The sequence below is a fragment of the Eulemur rufifrons genome, chromosome 11 (assembly GCF_041146395.1).
Source record: "Eulemur rufifrons isolate Redbay chromosome 11, OSU_ERuf_1, whole genome shotgun sequence".
NCBI classification, from domain to species: Eukaryota; Metazoa; Chordata; class Mammalia; order Primates; family Lemuridae; genus Eulemur; species Eulemur rufifrons.
In genome coordinates, this window is record NC_090993.1 from 6,123,499 (window position 1) to 6,145,187 (window position 21,689).

The 21,689-nt window shown below is 40.5% G+C and overlaps 2 protein-coding genes across 5 annotated transcripts in view; one reads left to right on the plus strand and one right to left on the minus strand.

Annotated features, from left to right (window-relative positions):
- The window catches only part of WDR64 (WD repeat domain 64), an 80,934-nt gene extending 66,255 nt beyond the window's left edge, over positions 1 to 14,679 (minus strand). The window contains exons 1-3 of the mRNA XM_069484649.1: positions 14,535 to 14,679; positions 9,357 to 9,487; positions 1,932 to 2,034 (exon numbers count right to left, since the gene is read on the minus strand). Coding sequence (XP_069340750.1) covers positions 1,932 to 2,034; positions 9,357 to 9,487; positions 14,535 to 14,679 — 379 coding nt within the window. The remainder of the gene's footprint in view (positions 1 to 1,931; positions 2,035 to 9,356; positions 9,488 to 14,534) is intronic.
- A 3,978-nt stretch (positions 14,680 to 18,657) lies between these two features.
- OPN3 (opsin 3) overlaps positions 18,658 to 21,689 on the plus strand; it is a 32,343-nt gene continuing 29,311 nt past the window's right edge. For 3 of the 4 annotated variants that reach the window (XM_069484652.1, XM_069484651.1, XM_069484653.1), the window contains exon 1: positions 18,658 to 19,111. In XM_069484652.1, the coding sequence (XP_069340753.1) occupies positions 18,736 to 19,111 (376 nt within the window). In that variant the 5' untranslated portion in view covers positions 18,658 to 18,735. Of the gene's footprint in view, positions 19,116 to 21,689 lie in introns of all 4 variants that reach the window. The other variant, XM_069484655.1, reaches the window with a different exon arrangement.

Consider the following 21,689-nt stretch of genomic DNA (forward strand, 5'->3'; position numbering starts at 1 on the left):
TTTTCAGTTCTCAGAGGGACTTTCCCGGAGACCATCCTATTTAACACTAGGTTCCCATCTCCAAACCAACTGCTCCTTCCCACGTTCCTGCTTTATTTTTCTCCACAATCTGCTTATTTTATTTTAGTTTTTCTGTAGCTCGTATTACTATCTGACATACTGTCTGTTTTACTTGTTCAATTTTTTTATGTTGTCTGTCTCTCCCCATTGGAATGTAAACTCCATGATGTCAGGGATCTGTGCCTGTTTGTTCACGGCTGTGTCTGCAGCACTTAGAAAGGTATCGGGCCTCCATCTATTTGTTGAGTGATAAATGAACTATAGAAGCCAACGGCCAGCTAGAAAGATGCTTTCAAAGTTCACTTCTCTCCTGCTCACTGGCCCTTCCTCAGCTCAGCATGGCGGCAGCAGGAACAGCCCTTTTGTGCCTGTTCTTTGATGAATAAGAACATTTATTCATCTGTTCCCAAGGCCAGAGGCTAGGCTCTGCTGAGGCCTATGTTTGGGCCAAGGAAGAGTCAAGGATGATGGTGAGCTTGGTTCACAAAGCACTGAAGTCCAGGTGCTTTCTTCAAGGACACTAGATTCGACCTACGCTACACATTTCATGTCAGAATATGGAATGAAATGCAGGAGGACAAGAGTAGGTTTGAGGGTTTGCCTTTTTTCTTCCTGAACTTCTCACACCGAGGAGGGAAGAAAGGGAAGAAAATCCTAAAGTGCCACCAGTGGGGAGGGATGGGAGTTCCCGGGTCCCAGGCTCAAATGTGAAAAATAACACACATAAACTGAAGACTTCCTAAACTGAGGCAACACTCCTCCACGAATGGCCCAAACTCACAGTTTTAGAGATGGAGGGTTAGACTTCATGAAGACAGTCAAGGGTGGATAAGTATGGGGAGGAGTCCTATGTAGGGAAAACTTGAAAACTCAATTTTAAGAATATTTTAAAAGAAGCATGATTCCAGTTGGTACTGGAACATGCATTATTGAGATACCATTGTAGAAAGGTTTAACTGGAGGTCTGAGCCTTTTCAGGAAAATGTGATTTTTTTCTGTTCACATTCCCTATTTAGTGTCCTTCAGAGCAATGATAATATTTCAATTTCAATTGTAGTAGAGTTTCTTCTGATACTGCATATGAAACTGGCACTTCCCCCGCTTCCAGTTATAAAATATTGAGCTAGGAGTGATAGTTTGACCTCTTCTGCCCCCATTTGGATACCCTTGATTTCCTTCTCTGTCTGATGGCTCTGGCAAGGACTTCCAGCAATCCCACTACTGGGTATTTACCCAAAGGAAAAAAAGATTCTATAATAAAGAATATCTGCACTAGAATGTTTATAGCAGCACAATTCACAATTGCAAAGATGTGGAAACAACCCAAGTGCCCATCAATACATGAGTGGATTAATAAAATGTGGTATATGTATACCATGGAGTACTACTCAGCCATAAAAAAAAATGGTGAACTAGCACCTCCTGTATTATCCTGGGTGGAGCTGGAGCCCATTCTGCAAAGTGAAGTATCACAAGAATGGAAAAACAAGCACCACATGGACTCACCATCAAATTGGAACTAATTGATCAACACTTATGTGCACATATGGGAAGTAACATTCATCAGGTGTCAGGCAAGTAGGAAGGGGGAGGAGGGGATGGGTATATTCACACCTAATGGGTACAGTGCACACTTTCTGTGGGATGGGCACACTTGTAGCTCTGATTCAGGTGGTGCAAAGTCAATATATGTAACCAAAGTGTTTGTACCCCTGTAATATTCTGAAATAAAAAAATAAAAATTAAAAATAAAATATTGATCAAGTAAATAAAATAAAAAGTGATTCTATGGAAAATTATATTCCCAATATTTATTCTTGAGAAAAATATTAAAACCTGTACTAATTTGGAAGGGAAATTAAAAATGTCACCTGAAATTACAACTCGCTGTTTTCTAGACACAAGGAAAATCAAATTTTCTTCATCCATCTGGGAAGCAAGGTAATCTTCTTCAGAGGCGAAGTATCCAAAGATCTAAAGTCCCAAGCAACACATATAAAGGTAAACAATATTTCAGAATTGGCTGTAAAGTAACAGCTTTTGTGTCGGCTGAATTTGAAGTTTAATTTGGATTAACAGCCAACATCTTGCTTTATAAATATCAGGCAGTTTAATGTATTCAACAAACTGTATACTGACGGTGCATGATTTTTGAGCACTGATTTTTCTTTCCAATAGAAAACGTGATATGCCAGTCTGGTGTCCTTGCTTAGACTGATCTCTTAGGAGCTGGCATTGATTTGGAAATCAAATCAGTCTTCATCATACTGGGCCCCAGCTAAGAACCTTGACACTGAATTTGGCCACTCACAAATGACTATCTTATCCATCTTCCATGAATCTTTCAGGGCGAGATTATTCATCCCTATTAGGGAGAGTTTCCGAATTTAAGAGACTATACAGTTTCTTTATTTAACTGTTCCAAATCCTACTCTCTAGGCATTGCATGAGAATAAATTACCATGAGAGACTATCCCAAAGAAGAAAAGAACTCTTTATTTGTGAAGATATTGTCAAATTAGGTAACTCTGAGAAATTCGGCAAATAAGCTAGCTGTTCTTCAATTGTCTTGTTAATAAACAGACATAAAACTCTTATAAATTAATGAGAGAATTAAAAAAAGAATGAACCATTTACAAATTTCTTTTTAATTAATAAAATTCTTAGAATTAAATCCTTGCATAGTTGTTAATATATTGGTATTTCTCATGAAGTTGAATGAACAAAATGAACTGCAGAGTTCAGCTTTTGAAACATCAGTGTGCATACGAACCGCCCAGGAATCCCGTTAAAGCTCAGATCCTGCTGCTACACTTTAGGTCTGGGCGGGGGTCTGAGAATCTGCATTTCTAACAAGCTTCCCATGAGAGACCATACTTTGAGTTTAAAGGAACTGTTGACGAACCCAAGTAAAAATAAATAAATAAATCAGTCTCATGGGAGGGAGGAAAATAAATTATAAATTATATCCAGACCACGGCCACAAAATGAGAAAATTTGACTTCCTTTGTCAATTTGTCTTTTTAGCATTTAGTTATTTTGATGCTAGGTGGTGGCTTAGCATTATATTTTCACATGTCCTTTCATCAGTCGCTTCACAAATGTCACCACTTCTTCCTTTACATACTCAACCACCTCAACAGTAGAATAAAAGGACAAACTTCTGAGTTTTGTTTTGTTTGTTTTGTTTTAATGAGGTTTAAACGACACGATGCATGTAAAGCATTTTGCACTGTGCCTGGCACATAGTAATTTTAAAAAACATTAGCTATTGTTATCATTAGAAAGCTTAGATTGAGAAGGCCTCGTGGGAGGGAGGGAAATATTTTATAAATTATATCCAGACCACAGCCACTAAATGAGAAAATTAGACTCTCTTTAGGATAGCACTTTAAAACCGTCAGGCCACTTGAGGATGGAACTGGTTTTTCTGATAAGAAAGGCTACTCAAGGGAGCCCTGTGATAATTGATGGTGTAAGAAACTTTTTGCGAGGAAAGTTGTTATGACTTCCACAGCCTATCAGAACTAAAAACGAAATTCAGTCTCCTGTCCCTCTAACCCATCAACTTCCCTACAGCTCCTGCTTCCTTCCTTACCCAGTTTAGAATCAGTGGTCTGTCACCTCAGTCATGCATTTCCACAGTCCTCTATCCCGTCACACCACTGCATCGGCCAAGCAAGAAACTCCACCGCTGGGTGAATCCAACTGCTGCATTCCTTGCACCCAGGCTACTGTGGCTGATCAGCACAGAAACAATCTCCCAGCCCCGTGGATGGGGCCACTAACCATTCTTGAGCTCCAACCTCCTGGGGCTTCAGTGCCACCCAGCCATCAGCCGTGCCTCCTTAGGTCATCTCTTCCATTGTCCACGGAAACAATGCCAAGTGTCCAAGCTCATCCAACATTTGACACCACTGCCTGGTCAGTGTTAGCAGCTGACCTCACCTCCTCCTTCAGATGATAGTAGAAGCCACCAAACAAGAGCATCCTCAGCTTCTTGCCACCCTCCCTACATACCAACCTGGTTTTGGATTCATCTTTTCTTTTTTCACTCCCTTTTAAAGGAAGATACATTTCTCCTTTCCAATGCTTATCCTTCCATCTGTCCCTGGCATCCTAGTCCCTTTCATTTCTTCAGTTTGTCTCCTTTTTCTTTCCCCAGTATCTTCGACCTTATTCAGTTTTATTAATAGTATGTGGGTCCCAACATCTCCGCAACAACAATGGAGCTTCAGGTTCTCCTCAGGCTCTCTTCTACCTGCCTCTTCTGTTTTTAAAGACTGGTGTGATTACTTTGGACCTTCCCAGATAATCCAGCATCATTTCCCCATACTAAGGTCAACTGATGAGTACCTTAATTCCACCTGCAAAGCCCCTTCACAGCAGTCCCTAGATTACTGTTTGACTGAATAACCAGGGGATGGGAATCGTGGGGGGAACACCTTTAGAATTCTGCCTATCACACCCTCATTTTATAAACATGACTCAGTACAATTTAAACTACTTGTGCAAAATAAATGAAAAATGGATGATCAATGTTAGCAGCCAATTTAACCTAAGATAATAGTGTGAAATAATAATGTGAAATGACAATGGTAATGATGATTGTTTCTATATTAATGAATTCCAATGTTTCTCAGGGGTGGGAGAACTCAACACCCTATGTGCTGTGATCTAATTTGAAATTATGTCTTATATGTCTATGATATCCATACTCAAAGAACAGTTTACAGATAGTCATTTAACTTGATTTTTAATCTCTGTGTAATTTTTGTGGGCATAATGATAACGTGTCTAAGTGTCTAAGAACATACATGATATGCGAAGAAACCCAGGAGCAATGTCCTATGAGAGATAGCAGTAAGTGCTTTAGGACTTGGACGTGGGTCCAAATCCTGGTTCTCCTGTCTGCTAGTCACATGATCTCAAGCAAGTTCCTTACTTTCTCTGTGTTTGAGTTTTCCCCATTTGTATCATAAAGTAAGGATGATCAGTAATAACACCACCTTATGGCCTGTTGTAAGGAGTAAATGAGGAAGTGTGTAATTAGATCCCTTAGTAATTAGGAAGACTGGAAAGTACTTATATTGCACCAAGTGCCAGGTAGGAGCTCAATCAATGTCAACATTTCAGTAGTTTTAATTCCTAATTTTTCCAGAGACGATACAGGAAACAGAATTCACGTGTCCTCCTTGCTAGCTTAAAACCATTCAGTAAGCGCCTTTGCTACTGGGCCAGACAACACATCAGCCATGTAGTTTATCATACATACATTTTATAGTCGCATCTACGTGTAGATAGACAGCATTGTATGGACATCTGCTCTTATGCATATGATAAATTTTGCTACTTTCACTTGGAAGAACACAATATTATAAAGCTTACAAAAAATAACTTCCAAAGGATACTGAAAACGTCAAATTACTAAAATTTTTTATAGGCCATTTAGAGGACTTTAAGTAAAATTTATTGAGGAAAAACTTAAGGTATACCAGATAAACTCCTTCAGAAGAAACAGCAAAAGTTTTACATTTGGAAAAGAAATGTTTCAAACAAGTAATGGTATTAAAGAGCAGAAAATACCCATTTTTCCCGTGACAGGCTGTAGCCACAAGGATCTCAAATTTCTCTTTCAACATTTTAAATTTCAGTCCAGTAATTGTATTTTTGACAAGATTTGAGTATTTTGTGACTATTAGAGTATTCATATTATTTTAACTATGCTATTTAAAAGGCTTTCTCCATGCTTTAAGTGATTCATTTTTAACTACATTTTCCCCCTGATTACATAAGGAACATATGTTCATTGTAGAACATATAGAGAAAATAAAAAAGCAGATAGCAGAAAATAAAAACCTGTATGCAACTTATTTTTTAACCCACCCTGGAACGTTCTTTTCACATTTTAGAAGTTAGCAGATATAATTTTAGATTTATAATAATTCACTTTAAATTCACTTGTGAGGGGGAATATAATTATAGGCATCCATATGGTGTGGTATGCCTCTTCTTTGAATTAATTTGTAGTGTGCTCCTAAAAAACAATGTGTTTATGAGTTTTCCAATGGAAGCACAGATCAACATGGCATGGTAGGAAAAGTAGATAGCGTCTGCATCGGATTCTTCCACTAATTAACTTTATAAACTTAAGGCAATCATAGTTCTTTGGATCTCTTTACATCTAATTTTTCTCATTATAAATTGAAGGGGCAGGCTTCCATGATGTTTTAGTTGAGTTCTAAGATTTCATCATCCTATGAGTCTCAAATTCTCCAAGTGCCTTTGCATCTAAAAATTTAGAAAGTGCAACCTTTTGTGGCAACACTACAACCGAGAGATTTATATTTGGAATCAGATTTGTATGACTGTCTGAGTCTAAAAGAATAAATGTAGTTCTTATTACCTGAGAAGATTGATATTGGCTGATAAAACAAAAAACAAGTAATCTATACTGAAATGAAGTTAGTCTTCCAGCATTGAATTTCCATTTTACAGATGATGGATCTGAAGTCCAGAAAGGTTAGGTCACATTGCTTAAAATAGAAATGCCTCTTTGGAGCATTGGCACAAATAGTTGGTGAGAATAATGACAGGACAATAAGAGAAAAACCTTCCTGTCCCATTTTCTCAAACCTCAAGTGACTCTTCGTATACATACACTGTGCCAGAGGCTGGTCGTGAGTTTTTCTATTAGACTTGTACATGACTTGTAAACTATCTTTACAAATTGAGTCTCTCAATTATTTTCCTGATCTTATTTTACTCTTTCATTAAAGTTTCATGGTCTTATACATTCATTAATAGATTATACCTTGATATCTTCTCCCAGCTGGGGCTCTTACGAATGGAATCTACTTTTTTTTTCCCTGTGAGTTTTGGTGGGAGAGAGAGGTGGTTATAGCTGATGTTTGTAGCAGTTACTGAATCTTGCATGTTTACCTTCTTTGAACTCTCTTCTTTGTTTTCATAGTTTGCCATATGATTCTTTTGTATGTTCTTAGAATACCAATGATGACAATTTTGTATTTTTTAATAATTAATTCCATATCAATTCTGTTTTTCTCTCTCTAGATTGCTTACAACCTCCAATAAAATATTGAAGGGTAGCAGTGGTGGTAAGAGGCATTCTTTTCTCATTCGTTACTTTAATGGGAATGTGTCTAGTAGTTCACCATTAAATCTAAACCTTACTTAAATATGTTTCTGGTAAGTCTCTATGGTGGACACATTCTAAAGTGACACTCTCTTCCCTCCCAAACACATAAGTCACACTTTTACATAATCTCTATTCCTTGAGTGTGGTAGAACCTGTGATTTGCTTCTCACCAAGAGAGTATGGGAAGTGCAATGGGCTGTTTCTCCCATGATTATGTTACATTGGATGAGCCTCCATCTTAGCAGACCATGGAGGGGAAGGTTCTCCTGCTGGCCTTGATGAAGCCAGTCCTATAAAGAGGGCCACATGGCAGGGAACTGCAGACAGCCTCTAGGATGAGAGGTCAGACTCCAGCCTCCAGTCAACAAGAAGCTGAGGCCCTCAGTCCTACAACAGCAAAGAAGTGAATTCTGCCAACAACCTGAATGAGCTTGGAAACTAATTCTTCCCTAGTGGGGCCTCCAGATGAGAACACAGCCTAGATTTTAGCCTTGTGAAACACTGACCAGATGACCTAGTTAAGCTGTTTACAGACAGGCTGATCCAAGGAAACCTTCAGATAATGTATGTTTCTTTAAGTTATTTGTGTAAGTTGTGGTAATTTCTTACAGTAGCAACGGCAAACTATTACAGTCAGTGCCCTTTATCACGGTAAGGTAATTTTCTATTATTCCTACTCTGCTAAGATCTCTTTTCCTTTTGAAGTCAGAATGGCTATTAAATTTTTATCAGATATCTTTTTGATTTTTAATTTTACTTTATTTTAAGGTTAGAAGTCAGCAAACTTTTTTTGAAAAGTGTTAGGTAGTAAATATTTCAGGTTCGCAGGCCCTTCTGTCTCTGTCAGAAGTACTCAGTTCTGCTATTATAGTGCAGAAACAACCACAGCCAACATGTAAATGAATGTGCATTGCTGTGTTGCAGTAAACTATTTACAAAATCAGGTGGCTGTCCAGATTGGGCCTATGGGCCTTAGCTTGCTGATCTCTGATTAAGATTATCATATTACTTTTTCTCCCCTAACTTATTAAATGAAATGTATTTCTGGCTTTTCTAATATTGAACCATCCTTAATTTTCTGGGGTAAATTCTACTTGGAAATGATTTTTTAATATACTGCTGGATTCAACTTGTTAAAATTTTATTTAGGAATTTAGCATTTATATTCATAAGTAATATTGGCTTATAGTTCCCTGAGATTTCCTTTTTAAATTCAATGTTATTTTAGCTTCATAAAATGAATTGGAAAGATTTTCAGCTTTTCCTAAATTGTAAAAAAAATTATACAGCATGGGAATTATGTATTCCTTAAAAACTTAGTAGGAGCTTTTTTTGTTTGCAATTTTTTTCCCAAATTAATTTATTTTTTCTTTGGTTGGTTTTGGGGACTTTGGCTATCTTTTATCATAGGTTTCTAATTTTATTATGTTGAAATTTATTGACATATTCTTTTTAACCTAACACGTGATCAATTTTGTGATGGCTCTGTAAGTATTTGAGAGAGGTGTATTTTTCCTATGTCTTGGGTTCAAAGTTTGACTTTTATATATATCTATCAGTTTATAAAGTGTGATACTCAAATCCTTTAAATCCTTACTTTCTCTTTTGTCTACTGTATCTAGTGAATTTTGAAAAAGAACTAGATAATTTTTGAAATCATTTAATTACTCTATATACATATGTGTCATTTTTTAAAAGAATAAACACTGTGCTGATCAGAAAACAACTCAGGGAATGTAAGAGATGGTCAATTCTTGCACCTTCCTTCTGTTATATGAAGCATTTAGATGCAGTGAAGATTTGTATACATTGACCCTATTGAAAAGAAATATCTCACTTAGAATGCAATGAAGCCATTAAAATCTTGGTGGTTGTTAATAGCACCAGTAGTTCTTCCAATTGTCAGCTTGATCTAAAAGTATTTAAGAGTTATTCATTAATAATGCAGTTAAACAGTTACTGGTTTACCCACTTTCAAATGTGGGCAGTAGCTACGTCTTAATGGGTGTAGGCATTGAAACATGCCACAGTCATATTGTGGATTTAACTCCTGTGGGAGTAATACTTCGTTTTAATTATTTATTCTGAACTGAGACATGATACCTGGACTTCCCACCATAAACATGAAAAAGACTACCTCACACCAGTCCATGGATGCGTGGGGGTTGTTGCACAGTTTCCTGTAAAAGCATTTCACATCTTGATTCTTCACTTCTGGACCAAAGAGTTCCTGTACTGATGCATAAAACTTGTCATAATCGATTGCATCTGCATTGGAAAAAGTACAAGTATATTTTCATCAAACTTCAAGGACTATCTTTTGTATTGCAACTGCCTTTTTTTGTTTCCTAACCTTCAACATTCTTATTTCAACGTACAAAAAACAGATTTATTTGCATTTGAAAGATCTTGTCTTTGGAAACATAACCAGGCCTTTGGCTAAAATATTACTAAATCAGAAGAAAATATTTTACTCTGGTGTTTTGTACCTTCTCCATAGCTTGTGTTTAAGCTATTTTAAGAGTTTTTTTTTCCCCAGAAATACAAAGATAAGAAAACAAATTACTTTTTTTACCTATTGTAAAAAATTTCACCAACTGGAGTATCTACTAGATTTCATTTTGAGTGGAAGGTAGAAGTGCCCAAAAAGCAATTTTTTTTTTTTTTTTTAATAGAGACAGGGTCTTGCTATGTTGCCCTGGCTGGGTCTCGAACTCCCAGTCTCAAGCCATTATCCCACCTCAGCCCCTCAAAGTGCTGGTGCTGCCCCCAGTGTGCCACCAGGCCTGGCAACTGGACACATCTGTCATTGTTCCAACTAGGGTTGGGTGTGCTACTGGCATCTAATGGGTAGAGGCCAGGGATGCTGCTGAACATCCTATAATGCACAGGACAGCCCCCACTACATCTCATCCCCTCCAATTTATATACAGAACAAAGAACTATTCAGCCTAAAATTCAATCATGCCAAGGTTAAGAAACCCCGTTCTAGAATTCTGGTTTCAAAACCCAGAAAATCTTGATACTACAGTAGTTTCCCTTTATCTGTGATTTCACTTACCAATGTTTTGGGTACCCATGGTCAACTCTGGTCAGAAAACATTAAATGGAAAATTTCAGAAATAAACAAATCTTAAGTTTTAAATAGCACCCTGTTCTGAACAGCGTGATTAAATCACACACGATCACACTCCATCCTGCCCGGGATGTAAATGCTCCCTTCGTCCATATCCACACTGCACACGCTGCCCGCCTGTTAGTCACTTAGTAGCTGTTTCAGTTGTCAGATCAACTGTCGCAGCATTGTAGCGCTTGTGTTCAAGAAACTCTTATTTTACTTTATTAAGACCCAAAACACAAGAGTAGTGATGTTGGCAATTTAGATATGCCAAAGAGTACCAGTGAGGTGCTTCTTTTGAATGAAAAGATGAAAGTTCTCAACTTAATAAGGAAGAAAAAAAAAAATCCAATGCTGAGGTTGCTAAGATCTGTGGTAAGAACAAATCTTCTACCTGTGAAATTGTGAAAAAGCAAAAAGAAATTCATGCTAGTTTTGCTGTTGCATCTCAAATTGCAAAAGTTACGGCCACAGTGTATGATAAGTCATTAGTTAAGATGGAAAAGCCATTAAATTTGTGGGTAACATGAGCAGAAATGTGTTCCAATTGATGGCAATCGGGTTCAGTACTATCCGTGGTTTCCGGTATCCACTGAGGGTCTTGGCATTATCCCCCTTGGAGAAGGGGAGACTACTGTATTTATCCAAACAAGAGCAACTGAAAAAGAACTATGATTCTTAGGGAAAATAAAGCATTCCATTTTGGTCATATTAAGTTTGAAATTCCTATAAGACATCGAAATAGTTTTAAATTCATACCAACTAATACAAGATAATGTGGTTCATAAATGTCACTAGATTAGGATAATGAGACTTTTTTCTCCTGGGATGATTTTAATTCTACCAGGTCATTGATGAGATTTAAGAGCAGTATTGCTTGGGCAAATTCCTGCAGTCTACTTGATATAATTTTTAAGGTAGACCTTGTTCTGTTAAAAATATTCTCTCTAGCTCTTAGTTCCTTGCCTCTAATGAGAGGTATTTTCCAATATTTATTAAGAAACATATTTATGCCAGACAGTATTAGCAGCCTAGTAAAAGTTAACATCATATCTCTCTTCTCCTCAATCCTTCAGACCACTCTATCTGTCATAGAACATAATTAGTCTAGTAGTACTTAGATTTTTATCAAATCTTAAAAACTATTGGGGAAGGAAATTTTCAGTGTAGCTTTGTGACTGCAAGCTTAATGAGAACAAGGTTAATCTGCACATTTAGCACACATTTAAGGAGTACCTCCTAGACACAAGCCCCTGTGCCAGGCCTAGCTTTACAAAGCCTTCAAACGACTCACAGGTCTGTGGCAGAGGGAAGGGGCAGGACATATATATCAATTCCAGCAGGTTAAATGCAGCAAGTAAATTCCCTGAGATGGCAATAAAGTGCATTAACAATAGCATTAACTGGCTGGGCGCAGTGGCTCCTGCCTGTAATCCTAGCACTTCGGGAGCCCGAGGCAGGAGGATTACTTGAGGTCAGGAGTTTGAGACCAGCCTGAGCAAGAGTGAGACTCCATCTTTACGAAAAATAGAAAAATTAGCCAGGCGTGGTGGCATGCACCTGTAGTACCAGCTACTCAGGAGGATTGCTTGAGCTGAGGAGTTCGAGGTTTCAGTGAGCTATGATGATGCCTCTGCACTCTAGCCCAGGTGACAGAGTGAGACTCTCAAACAAAACAAAACAAAACAAAACAAACAAAAAACCCCAGTAGCATTAACACTACTGAGATTGGCTTTGTTTGGGGAAAGTTTGGAAGAGGTAGTATTTGATTTGGTTCTTGAAACATGAGCAGAAGTTTACAGGCACACAAAAAGGAGGAAAGGCACGCTACACTGGGGGATTGACGTGTGTAAAATCAGAGTCAGTAAGAGGATGACATGGTTGGAAATGCTGAAAAGTTCATGGCAGGGCAGAAGGTGCATGAAGGGAAATTCCAGGAGCTGAGGCCGGGGAGGTAGGTTGAGGCAAACTGTGAATGGCCGTACATGCCAAGTTAACATATATGGATTTCAGAGGTGTGCTAATAAATCAGCAATATGGCAGATCAAAAATTTTTTTAAAAGGAAAAACTCTTGGCAGAAGTATAGAGAAAGAAATAACTCTTGGCAAGAAGGCTACTATAGTAAGAGGCTGTTGTATTAACCTGAGAGAGAGCGTCACATAGTCAAAGCTTACACAGGATCAGTATCCCTTATCCGAAATTCTTGGGACAAGAAGTGTTTCGTATATCCAATTTTTTTGGATTTTGGAATATTTGCATATACTGTACATAAGGAGATATGTTGGGGATGGGACCCAAGTCTACACAAGAAATTTATTTATTTATGTTTTATATATGCCTTATATATACTTAAATGTAATTTTATGCAATATTTCTAATAATTTTGTGCATGAAACAAAGTTTGTGTGCATGAGACCATCAGAAAGCAAAGGTGTCACTATCTCATGTGATGCTCGAAAAGTTTTGGATTTTGGAGCGTTTTGCATTTCAAATTTTCAGAATAGGGATGCCCAACCTGTAGCAAGACATCCAGCTTAGGAGACTAGGTAGATGGCAGTTATGCTATGAGAGAACACAGCAGGCAAGGAGAAAAGGGGGCAAAGAAAGAATGAGAAAGGGGAAAAATAAGAAAACTATGAAGCAGAGGAGAAGGAAGTTTCTTGAAACAGAGGCGGCTAGCAGTGCTAATGCAGTGAAATGGGCCAAGCGGGTTGGAAAATGAAAACAATTTATTGAATTTGGCAACCATATCAGGTTATCAAATACCTTGGTCAGAGCGTTTTCAGCAAAGTGACAAGCGAAGCCAAACGAGTAGACTGAAAATTAAGCAGTCATGCTGTGGAGAAATTTAGTGGCGAAGCAAAGGAGAGCCACACAGTGGTAGCTTAAAGGAAAGAGAAAGCCAGGGTCATGGGGTTTGAGCGTATTTTTAGATTGAGAGAAAAAAAAAAAAAACAGTGGAAAAGGAGATTCTGAAGCTGCAGCAAAGTAATAGCCTCGAAGGGGTGGGGGGACAGCAAGAAGGAGCCATGCTGCGTTAGGTGATTTGGAAGCGGAGAAAAGGGAGCTTCAGAAAATTCTTGTCTTCCGACCTTGCTTTTTCTTATGATGCAGAAAGCTTACCCAAGAGGAGCAGAGATCCCGTAGAGAATTCAGAAACAGTGGCAAGGGTTTGGAAAACCAATTACAGAGAGAGATAAAATCAACTGATTAGGGGAAAATGAAGGTTTTGTCGAGTAGTTTAGAAAGCCCAGCCAAGTTCACAATCATCTGAAGAGCATATCTAAAAGGTTCGAGTCTTAGCTTTAACACTTAGAAGTCCAGTGACTCAGGTAAACGATTTATCGGCACCTCCCCTTTTCCCAAATAAAATGAACATAATTATATTTATTAAAATGACTTATACATTATTGAATACCATTCAAATAATGCTGGTTTGGGTTTGAACACCCAAAGTCAGGATTTTCACTTACATCTGACCATGCAGCCCGGCACATGGAGAGGCTGGCCGTGCCGTCCCTTTAACAGTTATATGGGCCCTGCTCCATTTTTTGCAGCAGCTGGGTTCGTTCTGTCAGCCTTTTGCTCTGCCATTTTGCCTACTCTTCATTGCTGCTGTCAATGCCTTGAAGCTGCACACTTCACTTCCCTTGAACTCTGGCCATGGTGGTTTACTCTTATGTTTTGCACTGGAGTCTCTGTTGCTAACATTCCTGGCAGACCACTGTGTAGTACATTCCCCTGCCCTTGACATCCTCAAAATCATTCCTGCCTAGAGAGATGGGGAATGCCCAAGACAGTGGGGAATTATGGTGAAACAGGCAACTGCACTGCTTATGAAAGTCCTATGGTCTCGTGATACCCTCAGGTACAGAGATGGCAGCGTGGCACACATGGCTTACTAATGGTCACTACGTACCACTGAGAGTTCCAGGTCAACCAGTGAGCCATTAAATGACAGAGCCTACAAGAGAACCCTTAGATGTCATTTAGTCCAATCCCCTAATTTAACAATTGAGACAACTTAGGTTCAGAGGAGTGGGAAAAAAGCTTCCTTGAGTCCACTTAGCTATTTAAGGGCCCCCCAATTCAGTGTCTTTGCTACTAAGCTCTGTTACTTTTTTCTGCTGGCTTAAAACATTTCCCAGTTTTAATCAACACACCCAACTGAACTGCCCTGAAATCACTGATCTTACCTTCTTTGGGGATAAATAAGCCTGCTCTTTCATCTCTTCTCTGGGCTGCTGTTTGTTCAATCAATTTTTCAAACCCTTTCAAAGCCATTTGGAAATTGTTAACCTGAAGTGCAACATTGAGACGCATTTCCTCCGTGTTATCCATGGGGAAATAGGTAATCTTTTACTTCTGTACAGAGATAATGCTGCAAACTTGCCAATTTGGAAAACCTTTCAGTTGTTACAATGCTTCCCGGCTGTCTCAGTTTTTGCTCTAGGTCTCATTCCTTTGATCTTAAAATCCCATATTGTGGGTAGGAAGAAGAGTTGCCACCAGGATACTAGCAGGGAGGAAAGCTGTCTTAGGTCTGATGCATTTCATGGAGGCAAACATTGCAGTAAAAACCCTGACCTCATAATGTTACCAGCGTCCTCCCTTCGGCCCTCATTGCATCATAATATCCCTGTAATATCCTACTTCCCTCTCTCCTGTATCTCTTCTCACCTCAAACCTTTTGCCTTCCTCAATGTTGTGGAAAGGAAAGTTCACATTCATTCTTGCAGCTGTGCTGTATATGGAAACTTGAACTTCTGATGAACTTGTAATGATGAAAATGTATTTCAGCACCTGCCATTTCTACCACAAATGAAGACATGATTAGAGGTTATAGGGAATAAAAATGCCTCTTCCTCCTTTTATGTATTGTCCCTTCAATTAAAACAACAATGTGAGCCAAGGCTGAGGAAGGAGTAGTTCCTGACTGTGAGGTAAGTTTTTCCACTGAAAACTTCATTCAAGGTGCCACTGAATGAGAAGAAGCCTACCTGCATATCTCCTTTAATTGCAATCCTCAATCCCACGCAGTCCAATTGCTATTGACTCATTTTCCAATTTTCAACTTTTTTATAGGAAGGAGAGGTTGTCTAATGTTTTATCAATAATTAGATAACTTTGTATGGTTTAGGTGAGTTAGTTGAAGTTCCTACCCTTTGGTAGTCCATCTTTTAAAGCATCCTGCAAGACTTTGCATTCAGATGTGAAGCAGATGGCATTTCAGGACACCTCTAATTCCAGTACTGTCTTCTTAGTGTCCACCTCTGACTACTATTGATTCAGAGAGCATAGTAAGATTTTACACAGAAAACAATCTCCCAACTTCATTTATTCCTCCTCCTTTTTCCTTTAAAGCTTTCAAAGCACTGTGCAATGACATCTGAAGGACCATCTTTTCTACAATTCTAATGTACACATTCATCCATCCAACTACTTCATTGTGGTTTTGATTTGCATTTTCCTAATGACAAATGGCGTTGAGCTTCTTTTCATGTGCTTATTATCCATTTGTATATCTTTGAAGAAATGTCTATTCAGGTCCTTTGGCCATTTTTGAATTGGGTTGTGTGGAGTTTTTGTTGTTGTTGAGTTGTAGGTGTTCTTTATATAGTCTGGATATTAATCCTTTATCAGATATAGGATTTTCAAATATTTCTCCCATCCTGCGGGCTGTATTTTCACTCTTTTGATAGTGCCCTTTGATACACAACAGCTTTAAATTTTGATGAAGTCCAATTTATCTTATTTTTTTCTGTTGCCTGTGCTTTTGGTGTCACACCCAAGAAGTTTTCTTCTATGAGGCTTATAATTTTAGCTTTTACATTTACATCTTTGATTCATTTTGAATTAATTTTTACATATGATTTAATGTAAGACTCCAACTTCATTCTTTTGCCAGTGGATGTACAGTTTTCCCAGCAGCATTTGTTGAAAAGACTGTCCTTTCTCTACTGAATGTTCTTGACATCTTTGTTGAAAATCAATTGACCATATATGTAAGAGTTTATATTCTGGCTCTCCATTCTATTCCATTGGTCTAAATGTTTGTCCTTATCATAGCACTGTACTTGCTTTTTATATTGTAGTGTTTTGCCATTATCCTATCATTACATAATTCTGAAATTGAAAAGAAATATATATCATTATTGACAAAGGAAATTATACATGTGGTATTAATACTTGTTTCTATCAAATTCAATAAATATCCATAACAGTTCCTAGTATAGTAAAATAATTGTATCAAAGTTCTTAAACATTTGAGCCCTGGAGCGCAAGGCTTCAGTGAGCTATGATGGCACCACTATACTCCAGCTTGGGCAACAGAGTGAGACCCTGTCTCTCTTAAAAAAAATAAATAATAATAATGAAAGAAACAACATTCTTAAACATTTGTCAAAAGCCTCTTACTCCTCCTTTACATTCACCACTATTATTCCTCGTGCATAGGCATTGCCCTGGATTTTATTGTGACTGATAGAGTGGAAGCCAAAGTCCTTTTACTAAAATGGCCAGGGCCCTGTATGATCTGGCCAGTCATCACTCACCCACCTCTCTGTCCTTATTTCTTAACTCTCATGCTCACTTTCTTGTTCCTCCAACATGCCACAGTCCTACTGTCCATAACCACCTTGTCTAAAACAACCCCTTCCTTCCTTACATTTTTTTATGGTACTTGTCAGCAGCCGACACCCTAGATATGTACTTATTTTGCTTTCGTCTTTTCTCCCAACACCACCAGAATGTAAGCTTTATGAGGACAGGGACTCAGCACCAAAGAATGAAAAAATACTTTAGAAAAATATATAGTGGGTCCTTCTTTATTCATTCAACTAATACTGATTAAGAACTTAGTATAGACTAGTCACTATGCTGAAAATACAGTAAACATTAAACAACACATAGAACTTGTTAAATGGTTGTATAAGTCTAAAATAAAAAATTAAATTTTTTTAAAGGGGTGGATGGACCAGGTAGTCTCATAGATAGCAAGTCCAGATCAGAAGCCTTAAAGGAAAATCAAGGTTTATAAGGCAAAACACACTGCCTCTCAGCTACTGCTCAATGCAGCAGGGGGGCCCAGCTGATTAGAGTTTATCTCCAGAGAATTTGGAATGGAGATTGATTGCAGCTAGTCATTCTGTACTGATCTTTTGAACAGAGGTGGGAGGGGTACGCACCCTCATGGAGAGCAATTACTTCAGCTTCCACAAACCCTGTGCTAGTCACCCGTGCCCAGGACAGCCTGCAGGTGTGGCTCAGGACTGCTATCCTCCGGTGGGGCCTTGCTAGGGACTGTGCCGTGACAGAGGCAGAAGCAGTCCTCGCAGAGTGTGATGACGTCCACAACCTATATTTGACTTGTACTATATTTTCTTCGCTACTGGGGAAAAAGCCCAGTGGAAAATGTGTACTGTTCTAAATATAGCACTTACCTTTCTATACCTGCTAGATTTAGGTTGAAGCTTTGGGGGCACAGCCTAAGCAATCACGGCCAGTGAAGGACTTCAGCAGGCCTCGGTTAAGAGAACAGATCCACCAATACTGTAGAGCAGGACAGGAAGGATGATATTGGCAGGCCTTGGGGTCCAACCTGGGGGGGGCTTAGCCTCAGTCCCACTCGAATGCCATTTCCTTCCTTTTCCCACGCTGTCTGGTGGCAGACTCTTTTATAAGCCCTTGGACGTGCCCTCCAGCTCTCAGGTAGGTAGGTAGGCACCTGTCTATCAGTTTAGCATTTTTCCTCCTCCGTTTTCCTGTTTGTAAGACTACCCCAAGACTACCCCGAGCTTTTCAGTGTTCTGTTTTCTTTTGTTTACATTAAATACAGGAGGCAGGGAAGGCTTTGTAGGCTGGTGGTGGGTTGTTATAGCTTCCTGGAAAGGGGCGCAGCCTAGGGTGGAGTCCTTCCTCCACCCAAATCTCTCGTCAGCATGGGGCAGGCGCAGGCGTGTGGAAATATTTATCAGTGCATGAGTAGTGAGTGGATGGGTGAAGGCTCATTGCTTTCAAGCTGGGTGAGGGTAGACGCGGTGTGAGGAGCCATTGCTGTTGACTTGCCTCTCGCGCGCGCCCACAGTGGCCGGCACAGGGGTCCGGCGAGCACGGACCAAGGAGCGAAGGCACGAGAACGTGCCCGCGGTGAAGGGCGGGGCTACGGGCGCGCTGGGGGCGGGGCTGCGGCGGAGACACGCCCACGCGGAGGGCGGGCTGCGCGGCGCGCGAGGCGGAAGGGGCGGAGCCGGCGGGCGGGCGCGCGGCGGCGCGGGCCTCGGCGTGCACAATGGCCAGAGCCGGCCGCGGGGCCGGAGCCCCACCCAGTGCGAAGCGCGCCGCGAGCCCCGTCGCACGCTGAGCGCCTCCGCCCGCCGAGCGCGCCGGCGCCGGGCCATGTACTCGGGGAACCGCAGCGGCGGCCAGGGGTTCTGGGAGGGCGGCGGCGGGGCCGCGGGCGCTGAGGGGCCGGCGCCGGCGGGGACGCTGAGCCCGGCGCCGCTCTTCAGCCCGGGCACCTACGAGCGCCTGGCGCTGCTGCTCGGCTCCATCGGGCTGCTGGGCGTCGGCAACAACCTGCTGGTGCTCGTCCTCTACTACAAGTTCCCGCGGCTCCGCACTCCCACCCACCTCTTCCTGGTCAACATCAGCCTCAGCGACCTGCTGGTGTCCGTCTTCGGGGTCACCTTTACCTTCGTGTCCTGCCTGAGGAACGGCTGGGTGTGGGACACCGTGGGCTGCGTGTGGGACGGGTTTAGCAGCAGCCTTTTCGGTGAGTTGGGCTGGGAGGCGGAAGCATCCTCCCCTCCTCTGCAAACTTCCCACTCCCTGCCTGCCGCCCGGCCGCCTTCCGCTCGGCCTCCGCTCTCCCCTCGGCCCCCTCACGCTCCTCGACCCCGAGCTGCATGGCCTGCCGTCTTCCCTCCTTCATTTCCCTCACCCCGCGCTGGCCGCGGCTCGGGTCCTGTGCTCCATCATCCCTCCCCACGCTGACCCCGTCCCCAGCCCGTCTTTAGCCCCAGCTCGCCTTAGACGCCAGTCCCTCCGGAGCTCCGCAGCCCCTGGCAGGCGCCTCTCCTTCTGTCCCGTTTCTCTGTTTTCACCTCCTGATGCATTTCAGCAGGGCACGACACACTGGCTCTTACACCTTGAGGAAGGAAATTAAAGAACAAAAGTGATTAACTCGTGAAAGTTGGGGGGAGGATGAGATTTGACTTATGTACTATTATTTGTTTCCTAAAATGAGAGGTGGAGACCTGAAATAGCAAGGTGTAAATTTTTTTTTTTTTTCCTCATTAGCAGTTGTAAACCTTTGAACGCTTTCTAGGGAGTGAGATAGTTTCATTCAGGTCCTCGGGGTGCAAATTGGTCTGTTCCCTATAAGCTATTTTTATTATATTTTGTCCTTATAGATAGATTCCATCACACCAAAATCTAAGGTGAGATTACAAATGGCTCAGAATCCTATCTCAGGTGAACAAATACCATAATTAGCTGAGCAGCCGGTAGATTTCATTAAAGTAGAACTTGCATATTCATTGAAGATTTATTTGTGCATTACTCCTAATCATTATGGAAGATTTAAGTCCATAATGAGATTTGACATTTTGAAGGATGATCAACAGCCCAGCATATCATTGAAGATGTGATTTTTTTTCTCAGCCTGGGAAATGTTTTTGTGCGCTCCGGGAATTTCATTTGTACCATGACTTGAAATAGAAATGTGCATTTCATAGGTCTTAAAATTCCTTTTTTCAATGCTAAAATCCATTGGTACTTTATTATTGCTTTTATTCCAGTAGGTTTTAGAGAACAAATATTTGTAGCATTATCAAAAATATTTTCTTATTCAGCAATAGGCTATAACAGACCCAAATGTTACGATATTTGTAATGATTCACTTTTTGATATTTTGGAGGAAATAAGAAAATGTCATAGAAATCATTTCATTTATTTGATTGCCTCAATGATTATAATATTCTCCCCCACCCTCCAATAAGCATTGATCTGAAAATTTCATTTGTACAAAGATTTGAAACTTGGGGAGGGGACTGTAAGTGTATGTAGGTTGTGATATAGATGGATACGGGATTATACTCTATATTGATTAAAAATACTTAGCAAGGAATTTCTTGGGCAGGGTAAGCTTTAAAGTTGATTCAAGCCCAAGCCTAATGCCCCCTAGGGTGGGCAACAAGTGTTTGTTCATGGACATCAAAGTTCTTATTTTCATGAAGTGCCTTTTCTGTGCTGGAAAATTCTATTTCTGTGCCTGGGAGTTTGAAAACAAGAATATGTTGAGTTCTTTATAAGTACTAGCATCCATCCTGTTCCTCACCTCTTCCTCTGCTGACCCCACCCTCTTGGGTCTCCTAGTTTCTTCCTTCATTTTTCTGCCCTTCACCATCTCTCCTGGGGTCCCATCCCTATCAGAAGTGATTTTCAAAATTCACACAGTATTTTATCTCAGGGCATTTAGTTAGTGCTTTCAACCATGACTTTCTCCCTGTTTTTAAATTAGAGGTTGAAACTGCAGGCTAAGAGGTTCAGAGACTTGTTTAACAAGCCTTGAGGACAAGTCAATAGTGAGGTTATTATGGAGCTTAAATAGTTCTTAGCAAAGATAAAGAATTGCTTTGCCTAGAGTAAATTCCAGGGTTTGTGCTTCTAGATTAGGGTTAAAAAGGGAGGGTGCTTCCTTGTTGTTATCCCAGTTTTCTGGAGCAATGAGCAGACCAATAACCAATTGTGGAGCATTAAAGGGGGAGGAAATTAAGAAATGCTGGAAGTAGCTGCTTGTTCTCGAGGTTTTTGGAGAGGCTGCCCTATCTAGTGGAAAGACCATTGGCCTGATGGCACGAGAGTAGGTCCTGCTCTTGATCTTGTGGCTAATGCACCGTGTGGCTTCCCTAAGTTGTGTAATCTTTCCACCCATCAATTTTCTCATCTCTACTATTGAGTAGTTGAGCTTAATGTTCTTTAAGGTTATGCCACTTGCTTTGTCTTCTGATGACCCCTTTGATATCTGTAGGTGAGAATGTGCCTAGTCTTAGCACTTAGGGCCTGCGTCCTCGGCTCTTATTCCCACCCTCCGCTCTATCCCCCTCTAAGCCAAGAATAAGCATGCACTATGGTTCTACCTCTCCAAATACCATCATAGGATCTGTCTCCCTCTTCACACCCTGCTGGAAGAATGCAGAATAAGTAATTCAGACATACTTAAATTTATACATGTGTAGGCCAGGCAACTGATTCATTCTGTCTTCAGTTCCTGGCTTCTCGGGGAATGCTGAAAATGAGTGGAATCCCTGATATTCTTGAGGCAGAGGCTTGGACTAGACAGGACTATT